The sequence below is a fragment of the Convolutriloba macropyga genome, unplaced genomic scaffold (assembly GCF_964194025.1).
Source record: "Convolutriloba macropyga unplaced genomic scaffold, txConMacr16.3 SCAFFOLD_4072, whole genome shotgun sequence".
NCBI classification, from domain to species: domain Eukaryota; kingdom Metazoa; phylum Xenacoelomorpha; order Acoela; family Convolutidae; genus Convolutriloba; species Convolutriloba macropyga.
This window is the reverse complement of record NW_027449820.1, coordinates 10,428-23,621: the sequence shown is the minus strand read 5'-3', so window position 1 is coordinate 23,621 and position 13,194 is coordinate 10,428. Positions and strand designations below refer to the sequence as shown.

Genomic DNA, 13,194 nt, shown 5'->3' with positions numbered 1-13,194 from the left:
ATGTACAGTTAAAAACAATACCTTTTTGAAAGATGTCTAAAGGAATCAAGTTCCTTCCATATATTTCCGTTTCCCATCACCACCAATTTGCTTGAACCTTTTTGCTTGTCAATCACTTTCCGTCTCATAAATTCGTGTAATTTTTGATTTTTGAGTCTTTGTCACAAACGAGAAGTTCAACTGGCGCAAAGTCCAGATTTTTTTATACCCAAGTTCAAAATAAATTGGTTATGAAAAAATTATATAAATGGTTAAATGGCCAATTCATTCCCAATATATTATATTTAGCACCCAGATGACAATTTAAGGCAAAATTTACTGGAGAAAATAGAATTCTTATACTAACACATTTGTAACATGATTAAGGTCATAACAACCAATTTTACAACCCCAAAATGGTTGACATGCTGAAATGGGGTTTGAATCACTACGATGGCAACTAAACTGACTTTCTTATTATTTTACTAATTCTGTTTTAGAAATTGGGATTGAAGCAGATATCGAAAATGGACATACCAGAGCGCTACAGTTAAAGATAGGCTGCCGTGTCTTCTGCGAACATTTAATGTATTTGACTGTCCAATTTTGAATTTAGTTCATTGTTTACCCTTTTGCTATTTACCTACATACTGGAATAAATTTTGTTCAAATTATCAGACACAGTTCATTCTCTGCTCACTAAATATCAGTCGAATCTCAGTTATGTTTTTGATCTTTATTATCATCAATTAGTAAAAATGTCAAACTAGACATTATTTAATCGGCAAGTTAAAGCTAATGTTATTAACTAAGTTAAAAGTAACCAAGTAAAAATTAGTAACCAATTCTCGAATTACTTATTTCCGCTACTCTACCATTATTTATTTTTTCTTTCATAAACATAAAAGATTTTTAAAAGAAAACGGGACTTTTCAGTTTAACAAAGCTAATAGTTTAAAGTTCTCAGCAATTATTCGGATTTCTAAACCGCAGGTTTTTATGTCGACATTGTGGGGGAATAATTTTTTAACGAAAAAAAACAGTAAGTTTGCTGTTTAGTTACTGTTCATAATCTGTTCAGCTATATCTCAGTTACAAAACAATACTCTTTGACTGCCAGAAACAGAAACAATGATTGGAATAGAAAACCTGATCAATTATTACCGCTTCCCCGAGAGGGCATTAAGCTATATCTTCTACAAAAACGGGTATATCGTTGCTTCAAAACCCTGGCCTGTAATCATAGCCAGCATTATTTTATTTCTAATTACGGGTTCCGGCATGTTGCGGATGCAAGCGGAGAAGCCTGAGGATGTCTGGAACCTTTACTTTCCAGAAGGGAACCCGGCTACTGAGGGTTCTGTCAAGCTAAGCGAAGATTTCCCTTCACACAGCGGGGATAACTATTGGCCATTTCAAGACACGGGAGATATTCTATCCCTAAATGCACTTTTCTTAGTCGATGGTAAAAAGTCGAACCTTAGTGACGTATTGAAAAGCGTTCGCGAAAGCTGTCAAATTGTCGAATCATTAACAGCTGAAATTAACGGCCAAAAGTACAATTATCACAATGTGTGCGCTATGCGACCCGATTTTGTGGAGCATTATTGTGTATTTCCTTCAATCTGTTCAGACTTAGAATCTGCAGCACCAACTTCAATATGCGACCGAGAAGCTTACAAAGTAGAGTCGAACTTTGTCATCGACCAAACAATTGTGAACGCCTCAAAAGATTGCAGCCCCGACAAGGAAATAATAGCAACACCCGCTATTCGATTGAATTGGTTTTTTAATAAAGACACGTTACCGAAGCGACGTCTCTCCGAAAGTTTTATACGCCAGCTATTCGACAAACTTTTCCAAAAGTCAAAGTTGGAGTTCCCGGGAACTGTGTATTTGTTTTCAACAGTTGTGCAATTTGACGAATACCATTCCATAGTTCAGAGTGATTCCCCGTTCATGGGCGTGACGATTGCCATGATGACTGTTTTCTCCATTTTGGTATCTTTGAAGGTTCCTGGATTCCTGAAGAGTCGTTCGATTCTGGCATTAGCGGGAGTTGTGGCAACGTGTTTCGCGATCGGGTCGACGTTGGGGGTTCTGGCGATTCTGGGAATTCCCTTCATTGAAGTGGCATTTTTGACTCCTTTCATCATGTTAGGTAGGGTATCCTGCAAACTGTTTCGCGTATCTAACCCATGTTAATTTCAGTACTGTGCAAGTCTAATATCAGTACTGATTCAGAACTTGTCAGTCTTGAGCACGTCTTGGGCAACTCTAGCATAAGCAAAAAATTGTGGAAACTTCAAAAATAGATGTTTACAGTATGATTTGCAAAATTGCAATTACTAAATGCATTTAGAGATGACAGAAATGACATTTTCTGTTGAAACTTTTCCTTCGAGGTTCTGAAAAGCTAATGGTGTTAAGGGGTCAAACTTACTGGCAAGCCTAGAGTGCTATCCATTACACCAACTGATCTCAAACTTGTGAATCTTTCTTTTTCCTCAAGGCTTCATTTCTCTAGCCAAGCATACGTTGAACAACATAGAGCTTCTTGTCAAATTCATCTTTTGCTCAATTTACATTCGTTTGTACTCTCTCAACCTTCTGTCAACTGACAAAAGACATATAGATACTCAGATGAGCAGTATTCAAAATTTTTGTTGGCAAAAACTGATATGATTTAAATTTGAAACCGAAATGTGAGATAATTATATTTCGAAAGAGGAGAAATTGCAAACGGAAATCTGAAAAACTGGTTTTTGCAAACCAAAATATTATTTTCCCAAAAAATTACCATCGCCTGATTCTTCTTAAGGTATCGGCATTGATTCGACTTTCGTGTTGATGTTCACATGGGCCAATCAACAGCAACAGCTTCTCGAAACCCTATTGGACGGTCATTCGCCGCCCTCAACCAATGAAAAGCTAGAAATGGGGATGCAACTGGCTTTCGCTCAAGAAGAGACGAAGGAATCCCTGGGGTTACAGAAACCACAGTTGAAAGACTTGGGAGTGAAGATTTGCGTGGGTACAACATTGAGAAAAGCCATGATATCAATCTTCATATCATCCATAACTTCCTTCATAGCATTCCTAGTAGGGTCGTTCACACCCTACAGAGCTGTCAATATCACGTGCTACCATTTGGGTAAGTTTTATATAATTGCTTCACAAAACCTCATTTAGTTATCTCAGCTGTTCAGCTTTGCAAAAAATTTCGCGGCAGAAAAATCCCTTACAAAAGTCCTGAACATTTTACGCACCTCATTGGAAAACTTGCATTATACAAGCTTCTATTAATTCGTTTGTTATGTACAGTAATACCACAGAGTCAATTGATTGTGAATTATTTTTCCAGTTAAATTGAATTTTGAAGAGGTTTGGCTTTAAGTAGTGAAATTTGGTTCAGGCGAAATTTGATTTTTTTAAATGACCGTAGCCAATTTTCTGTACACTACGACTCAAATATTGTCACCAAAAATCTTCAATGTTGGTCCCACATCAACTTGAGCTTTTATATTTTGATTGGATTATCCGGCGTTAGTGTATAGTGTGGTTAATGAGATCTTATTTTTCCAAAATACAGAAATCCTTATTTGAAAATAGACGTTTCAAGTTCAATCGCGGATTTTTTTCTTTTGCAGCTGTTTTCACTGTGTTCCTCATGATCTACGAGACAACATTCTTCACAGCCAGCCTCGCAATTCACCACCAACGAGTTATAAACACATTCAATCCTATGCTGAACAAAGACAACAACAGTAAACAAACCAAAGACACCAAACCAAACAAAGAAAACAGTATTAATACGTCAATTCAAAATGGTACCGATCATTATCATAACAACCATAACAATCACCAGAACCATGATGAAAAAAATGGTGTTATCAAATCGTCAAGTTATACCAAATTTGAACCGATTCCGGGCAATTCTGACGAACTAGACGAAAGGGCCAATGAAGCGATAGGAGATAGAGAGACCTCAAAAAGTGTAACCAAAGTCGTTCGTCTGAATGATCACTTCAACAGACTAGAGTTGTTGGTTAAGAAATGGATGCCCAAATTGATATTGCATAATTTCGTCAGGATCTCGGCTGTGCTTTTCGTCATTGCTTTACTGGCTATGTCCACATATCAAGTAAGTTATTACATCTTCATTAGTTAAGAATTCAGTCTACTTTGCTTCTGCTATCAAGAATTATTTGAGATACTAGGAAGAATTTGAAAAAGAATAGCAGAACCGAAATTACACGTTTGCACCCAATAGCCATCTGTCCTTAATTTTACAAAAAAAATCAATATCTTCAAATTTTTTCAACATCCCGAAAACAAGACAGTAAAATAGAAATAAATAAGAAAATTTATGTAATTCAAAATTGAAATAATATTCCTCCAGCAACGATCCTTAATGTTTTCGCACATATAAGCAATAGACCCTTTACAACTGAGTATATGCACTACTGGCTGACGTCAAACAAATTTCTCAAGTAAATTTATTTGATATTGTGACTATTTTTTCAAGACCCATGTTTTAAGATCAGATTCATAAGCTTATATAAACTAGTTAGAGAAAGCGAGTTTTTTCCAATGTGCTTCAAAATTGGATATATCCACAACTGGACCCCACGAAGAGTGTCTTTTGGACTGGTGTGAAAAATATTGACGAACTTTGTAACTAATTTCCACGTCACAATTAAGTCACTAGTTCCAATGCGTCGTATTTTTTCACCGTTTATGTATCCAACAACTAAGATGTAAACCTTATTGGCTATTAATTTCAGAAACTCTCCCTTCGATAATAATCGTGGATTAGTATGACAATTAGCAGTTTTGCTATTAGCCGAATCACTAGAATAATTTATTCGTTGAAATTGGTCTCAAGTAAATGCTAATAAAATTTCAAGCTAACTGTATGGTCAAAGAAATTTATCCCTTTCCCGACAATCCTAAACCTGAGTGCTGTTTAATGCTGACAATAGTGAAATTTCTTGGTATAGAGTCAGGATACCGTGATATTTGAGTAAGGAAAAAGCAAACAAAGGAAAGGTAACCATAAAAAATACAGGCCAAGGTTAAGAAATTTCTCTTAGTGTTTCAAGACCTTTTCAACGTCCAGGCCAGACTCATTGTTAGCTCAAAAAATGATACAATGTATTTCATGATCTCATAAACTTTAGTCTCCAAAATGCCATTAACAGTCTAAAACATGTAAAAAAAATTGGTATGAAAAGCAGTAATGACTCAATATCCTCATTTGATACGTCTTCACTTTAGTTTGTTCATATATTAAGAGTTTTAAATTTGTAAATTTTCGCTCAGCCCAAAAAGAAAGGACTTCCCTAAAAAATTTTTAGATGACGAAACTTTATTTTCAATCTAAATAATTAGCTGACGAAGAAACAATACTACATCTTCTTATAAGAAAGTAATATGCAATATTTCATGGAATTCTTTTATTATGTGTAGCAATATAAAAACGGGGTCCTGAGGGGATAATTTAAAGGTGCACTGTCTGAAGAAAGAATCAAAATAAATTGAAAACGGAGAAAAAATTACTAAATTAGCAGGAATTTTAACCCCAACATTACTCTGCGAGGACAAAAAAGATCAAATGATTCCTCTTTTTTTAAAAAAAATAACTGAGTCGAGTTACTGCAAAATTTCGGTTTCTAGTTTCTATATCTCCTTGAAGTTTTTCAGAAAGATTCAGTGCAACTGTTTCGGTATTCTTTAATTGAATACGAAAATGGAAGCCAAAATAGTTTACCATAATAGGACAGAAATTTGATCAAAAATTAATGAAAAAGTGGGTAATAGTAGTGAAGACAAGAAGAAATTTACAGAACTTTAAACCTCACTAACGCAGCAAAAAAGATGAAGTTCAAAGAAAACTCCAATTGCAATATTCTACGGTTTGAGCTCTCTACACCACTTGTATCTTTTTCCTCGAAATATACCGACCACGGGAACAAAATAATGCTCTTAGTTTAAAATTCCTCCTCCACTAATGTGGGATTGGAATAACTTGCTGTGAAAGCACAAACACTCAAGTTTCGTTGTTTTGTGCAGCACAAACAATTACTAAACATACAAGAATTAAAAAACTATTTAGATTACCTAATTTAGAAACTCAGATTTAGTGAGTTATTACCCGATTTTTTGTTTCATTAATTTGCCACGCTTAACAGACGCAATTTTTTTTATCAAAACCATTAACTAGAGAATTTGTTTCTAGAAAAAGTTAACAAATCTGGTGCTTGCAACTATGCGTTGAACTACTATTATTGCCATTGAAATTAATTTCAAACCTAATGCAATCTTTTCACGAACGCGTGTACAAAGGCATCAAATCGAGGTCTCCGGACCTTAAGACTTTGCTTGTTTGTTTAATTTTGTCTTCTATAGCCATTAGACTCGAGAAACCGGATTGTAAAATAACACATCTGTCACAAAGAAGCTACTGGTGCGAAAAAAAGAAAACATGATCCAAATATTTTGGTTTTTCAAACCATTCGCCGCTTTAAATGCACTATACGCTCATAACAACTAAAAATACATTCAGTTGAATCCGATACAAAGAAAACTGCTGTTCTAAACAGTCATTGATGTCATCATAAACAAGAAAACGAATTCTAATGGTCGAGCGAACTTCATATGTTACACAAGGTCAATTTCGGTATTCGGGATCAAAAATGGTCACCAGTTCAATAAGTTATTGTTCAACAATCTGAACAATAACTCTCTCACTGCACATTTTATGGAAAATTTGATGATTGATAAGTAAGTGTGAACTATATTTTTAGGTCCTATTTAATGGGGAGTAATTTAATAAACTTTTTCACCCAATGAGAGAGGACAGTTTGTTAGATGAGAGGTCTAAAAGATCTGAATGAAGTCAAATAAAAGAGAAGGCTTGACCTGTGAAAGAATTGTTTAATTTGTTGTTAAACAAGAATCATTCAATTCAATTATTAAAAACATTTGTTTTAGGTTATTAACATGAAGCAATACTTCAATGAAATCGAGTACCAACCGGACAACTCTAGAATTCTTGACTACTATACCACTTCTCGGAAGTACTACAAGGACCCAATCATGGTCAGTCTGGTCATTGACGAACCAGTACAGTACTGGAACAATTCCGAACTGGACAAACTTGAATCAATATACTTCAACCTAACTGCTCAAGACTTCAGTGAAAAAATGGTTAATGACAGAATTCAACCCTGGTTTGTTTTGTTCAGTTCGACTTTGCGTTCAGTCAAAACTGAGAAACAATTCAAACGCAAAATCAAAGATTGGCAACTTCTACTTTCAACATCGCCTTATATCAACGATTTCAAAGTTGAAAACAATTCCGAATTAGTCAAATCTCGGTTTTTTCTCGCTCTCAAAACTGTACAGGAAAAGGACCTCGACCGGACCAAAGCGATCATTCAAAAAATAAACGAAATCACGTCAGGGTACGACCACAAGTTGTATTTCACGTCCCGGGATCTGATGTTATGGGAACGAAACAGTCATATGAGACAATCGACTTGGATCACAATTTTAATCGCACTTTCAAGTTGTATCGCCGTGACCGTTTTCCTCTTACCCCACCCAGTAGTTTTTATATCAGTCAGTTTATGTGGTGCTTTTACCATGATCAGCACTTTAGGCTGCATGGCCTTATATGGCATAGAATACAGTTTATGTACCTATATTATAGTGCTTCTTATGATAGGGTTGTGCATAGATTACATATCACATACTGGTCATGCGTACATTGTTCACATGAACGAAAGTCGCTTCGAGACTACGAAAAAAGCTCTGGAAAACATCGGAGTTCCATTATTCAACGCTGCTCTAAGCAGCATTATCAGCGTTTCAATGCTTGGATTTTCTTACTCAAATATGATGCGCCGACTTTTTGTGAGCATCGTTTTGTTGTTCGCTTTTAGCTTCTTTTACGGCGTCGTTTTTCTGCCCATAATTTTAAGCGTCATTGGACCAACAAAGAAAAAGATGCGCAAATGTCGAGGAAAACCAAGAAAACCAACTTCGCCCTGCAAGACTAAAAATCCTTCAATACAGCTGTCTAAATCTGGTATTGACACAGTTCCAACCATTTCTCAAAAAATTTACGCTGAAAAACGAATTTGTGAGGTTGGTTCACAAAAAGAGCCACTGATGGAGCGGCTAAATGATAATTCGACTAAGGAAGACCACGACCAGAATGATCCAATAGCTGTTGAGATTGAAAACGCTGACATTAATCCGACGGTTCAGCTAGCCGAAGATTCCCACAAATGTGGCGATAAAGAGAATTCTTCTTCAGAAACTAATTCTAACATCTAAGTTAAGTTGCACATAGAATATTGAGGATTTTCATTTTTTATTATTTCTGTATCCGATTCTGTTAATTATAAAAACAAATTGTTTGCCAATCAGTTATGTAGAAATTGTAGTCTATTTACATACAATTCTTTCAAAATTAATTATTTTCTGGAATTCTTGATTGATAATGATGAGTTTTAACACCAGCGTGAACTTTTATTTTAATACCAGCTACATCGGACATAAAATACTGAATCCAATTGATTTCTGGAAAATCAGTATAAGTGATTCGAAGACACGCTCCAGCTGCAAACTATTAAGTCATGCTCGAGAGCAAAAGCAAAGTCGATGCGAGGAAAACCTTTTTTTGTTCCTGCAGCGAAATACAATAATGCACTTTTGTTTTGCTACAGCCTCCCTTGCCAGTAATCACTACTCATTCCACTGCAATTTAAAAGAGAATTAAGAGTATTCTTATAATCAGAAGCGTAGAAGCTTTAATGAAATTCAAATAATACTGCTATCCTTCAAATTGGGATCAATTAGAGGACTTGAATTGAACCAAAATCTTCCAGGAGGCAAGGCAAGGCAAATCGTGAAAATTGAATCAAAGCCATGTTTTGACTCAATCCATTATTATTAATATTATTTTTTGATAAATTAATATCCTTTAAAAAGGATGAGTAAGTGGCTTGATAGAATGTTCTTGAAAGTCTAGTCGTCAATACTTATATACAGTGAGTTAACATCACAATATTGAAATATGACACGGCTATTAGATTTTTACGATTTGGTATTGCATTTTTTGACCATTTAGATCCAAATAATTACCGAGTAACTTCAATGAGCAATAGTGTTATATAAACAGTAAACGTTGACAAAATCACCTTTTCTTACAGACCGCTTTATCTATTTGTATTTGCATCTGTAGAACACAAAATACCAAGCCAGACTAAAACCCCAATGGCATTGAACGCTATAGGTTTGACTAAAAATCAAGTGCTGATAGTGGGGCTTGTTTATTAAACCACTGAGAGAAGATCAATTCAAATAATTTTAATACAATTTTTTTTAAAAAAATGAAAACCGAATTTTTTTATTTCTGTTCAAATACAATAATTTGATTGAAACTATCAATATCAGATGGGAGTTGAAATACAGAAAAGTACCGTTAAACGTACAAATAAAAAAATTGAGTTGAACTTAATTTATAAAAGAGGAAAAGAGTAATTAATTGTTCTCAAACGAAGTTCGCAGCTATTATATTAGTCCTGTGGGTCTTTTTTATGCGATTTTGCGCTTGACCGATTTTTCGTCAGACCCATTTGACTTTTCGCTCTCAAAAACGGGATAAACAGATAGCGCCCAGCGGCATTAAGTGCTTTTAGAGCCTTTCAACTCACTAGTCTCCAAGTATCCGACTCAAACAATTTTTTGGAGACTTTTACTTCTGGTATGAAGGGCGCTTCTTAGAGATTGACCACATCAGCCCCCTCTCACGTCACCCCAAAACACCATCGTTCAGGCCGTAAGGGGCCCATCCAGCCAAAAAAAACCTCACCCCGTTGCCCCTCCCCCACTGTCGCCCCCATCATCCCACCTCCCGCACTCACCTTACGCCCATTCAATTAAGCTAAAGCTAGCCTCCCTAAACCGTAGCTAGCTACTGACGAAGCCAACCTCTCGCTGGTTGTTTGAGAGCAATTCAACCGACATTAGTCGGTAATGTTTTCTCTTTTGAGCAAGCTGTGAAATCCAAGTGTGAAATCTATTTGAAATTTCGGTAAAGTCATAAGAAAATTGTCGGTTTCAGAGATGCTTCAGTCTGAAAACGACAATTTTCTGAAACAAGACGATCAGTCTTTTCTTGTTGTTAAATTAAACAATTCAGTTGTTGTTAAATTAAATTCAGTTAAGTTAAACTAAATTATCTTCATCATCGTTCTTAGATTTTAAACTACCATCGGCGAACGCTCTTCCCTTCATCTCAATGGCAAGTTGAATTCGCTTATTCTGGCTGAGCTTACAAAACGCTAATTAACTGTACAGAAAAATAGAGGACGTCCGTAAACAAAAAAAGATAAAAATTAAAATTTTTTCAAGGTTTCTATCGGTGGACAGTTTTTGAGCAAATATTATCATACAAGGTCTACTTCAAATCCCAGTTATCCAGTAATCTAAACGATTATAGATAAAAAAACAATTGTAAAGTTCATCAAGATGAGGCAAAGATAACTTTGAATCAAAAACTCTCGTTTTTCTCGTTTTTGTAAACGAGAAATCTTTTCCCATTTTATTCAATACTGCTCTTGCTTGTTTTTCTTAGAATTTTTCAATTTTTTAAAAGTTAGACGTCATCTTCAAGTCTTAAAACAAAGAAAATTGTTACCGAAAATTATGCTCACTGACATTTTTTTCTTGATTTCTTATTTCTCGATTGTGCCACAATAACTCAATGTCTATCTCACATTTAATCAAAAAACTTTCTGAATAAAAATGATTCCACATCCTCAACAAGCAGAACAATATTTGGATTAAGATGTTTTGCTTTGGCAGAGTTTCCTCTTACTGTTTTGGCTAACAAAAGTGGGTGTCATACAGGTTAATTTTTTATGGTTAAGTTATTGCATTTAAAAAGAGAAAATTATTGGCCGCAAATTGCGTGAAAACCCAATAATTAATCTTCTCAAATTGAGAACACAGACAATGATTTTGAAATATAACCTCCTTATGGCAGATAAATGTGAAAAAATATATACTTCTAACGATCCCAGCAACCAATTTTTCTTGATGTTCTGATTTTTTTGTTCAGTATCACTTCAAAAATGACCAGTTGTTACAACACTAAAAGTTTACCAAGTTGTTCCAAGTTTGATTTTCTGTTTTAAGTATAGTTTTAATGATTACTTTGTTGGCTATTTTATTGATCTTGTAGAATTTAGGGAGAACTTTTTGAGTACAGATTTTGCATTGATATTTTGCCATTTAGAAAACTTATGAATTCTGATGGTCGAACGACTAATAAACCATTTTTTTTGGTTCAAAAATTTAAGAAAGAAAGGGCTCAGAGCGTTAGCAGGGACGCACATAACTGAGCTCCTTGCTTAATTTGCCCGTCAATGCGTAATTGCCTTGCGTAATTTGCTGAAGTCGCCCATACTGCTGCCAATCGACACGTGGGACTGGATTCAATTGTAGGCCACGTCATGGGGAATAGTGCCCAAGATAAGGTGTCCTTAAGCGTTATTTAGGCAGCTACCAAGACTTAGCAGTGACGATATAACTAATTTTTTTCAGCGAACACTTGATAACTTTGGTTAACTTTAATACCACCACGAATGGAATTAGTGTCCTGATGTCCACATAAACACACATATGGATAAAATTATAGTTTTAAACTTCTATCGAGCACAATGAATACTTTTAAACCAACTATAGTATTGTTACTAATAAGAAGGAACAGTAGGATCAATGTAGGAATAATTACAGTAGGATCAATGAACGAATGCAGCTTAAGAAAATTAATTTACGATTCATTCGATAAAAAATTATTCAACAAAAATGAGTTTGCTAATCCTAAATATTCAAATTAAACTCTTTTCCTATTTATTCAACGAGTAGAAAGATATTGATGATAAAAAAAAACATTGAATTTCGGTTTTGTAAACTTGAAATAAGATAGTAGCTTCGTCAGTAGCTAGCCACGGTTTAGTGAGGCTAGCTTTAGCTTGATTCGATTCTGCAAGTTTTCTATCCTTGTTAGTAATAAATCAAATTAAAAACTGATATTTTAAAAATTTGCAAAATATTATTGAAAAGCTTTCAGATTTCGCAGTGAAAATGTTCAAAACAATTTTTTGTCAAGTAACCCATCTCCAAGACTTGAAAAACTTGGTTGGCCAGTAATGATCGTTAAACTCAAAATAGCACAAAAATAACCAAAAATTTTGAAAAGAATCCCAAATTTTATCAAAATCTTGATAAAATTCGAGATATTAAAACCTTCAAAAAACCATTGCATTGTCCCAAGAGACTATCCAGTATCCCTATTTCAAGCTTTTAATAGTTTTATTGGCTCATAAAGATTCATAAACTTGGAACATGGTAATCATTTTCCGAAAATTTGATGGATTCAAGAAACTATGTGACGGCTTATCACCAAGCCTTGCAGGAATTCCCTAGACCTCAATTGCCAGAAAGTGATAAAAAATTCAAAAAGATTTAAAAAAGTTGAAAAATTGCAAATATGTTCAAAAAATATTAAAATCTTGAAAAACATTCCATTACATCTAGAAGCTATGCAGTAACCTATAATCAAACCCTTGAGGAGGTTATGTGGCTCTTAAGGCTGGCGAAATCTAAATGACAAAAATATCAAAAACCTTGAAAAAAAATTCCAAGTTGCATAAAAAACTGCTAAAATTTGTGATAATAAAAGTTGAAAGCTAATCCATGGCCATAAAACATTTTCCAGTAACTTATTATGAAACCCTATTGGAGATTTTCTGTTAGGCTGAAAAACCTGAATAATGACGATAAATGTCCAAAAAATGAAACAAATTGCAAGTTTTGTGAAAAAATGCCAAAATTCGTGGTGCTGAAATCTTGAAAAAAATTTCATTACCTTTAAAGACTTTACAGTAACCTATTGTCAAACCTTAGATGATGTTTCTCGGCTCTTGAGGCTGGAGAAACCTAAAAACCGACAAAATTTTCAAAAAACTTCAAGTTTTAAAAATATGATAAAATTCTTGATGTTAAAATGTTGAAACCATTCCACTACCTCTAGTAACTATCAGTTACCAATTATAAAACCCTAGAGGAGGTTCCTTGACACCTAGGGCTGAGAGAACTCAAAAAATGACAGAAATTTTCAAAAAGGTTAAAAAA

At 34.6% G+C, this 13,194-nt stretch overlaps 1 protein-coding gene across 1 annotated transcript; it reads left to right on the top strand.

Moving 5' to 3' along the window:
* The first annotated feature begins 468 nt into the window (after nucleotides 1–468).
* LOC142355358 (patched domain-containing protein 3-like) lies at nucleotides 469–8,478 on the top strand. The gene is made up of 4 exons (XM_075407558.1): nucleotides 469–2,140; nucleotides 2,801–3,133; nucleotides 3,630–4,123; nucleotides 6,976–8,478. The coding sequence occupies exons 1-4, from the start codon at nucleotides 1,111–1,113 to the stop codon at nucleotides 8,323–8,325; spliced, it is 3,207 nt and encodes a 1,068-aa protein (XP_075263673.1). The 5' UTR covers nucleotides 469–1,110; the 3' UTR covers nucleotides 8,326–8,478.
* The last annotated feature ends 4,716 nt before the right edge of the window (nucleotides 8,479–13,194 follow it).

Bases quoted from the DNA above. Each gene is read 5' to 3' on its own strand.
- LOC142355358 (XM_075407558.1), top strand. From the start codon at position 1,111: ATGATTGGAATAGAAAACCTGATCAATTATTACCGCTTCCCCGAGAGG. The intron at 2,141-2,800 runs GTAGGGTATCCT...ATTCTTCTTAAG, and splicing joins GACTCCTTTCATCATGTTAG to GTATCGGCATTGATTCGACT. The intron at 3,134-3,629 runs GTAAGTTTTATA...TTTCTTTTGCAG, and splicing joins TATCACGTGCTACCATTTGG to CTGTTTTCACTGTGTTCCTC.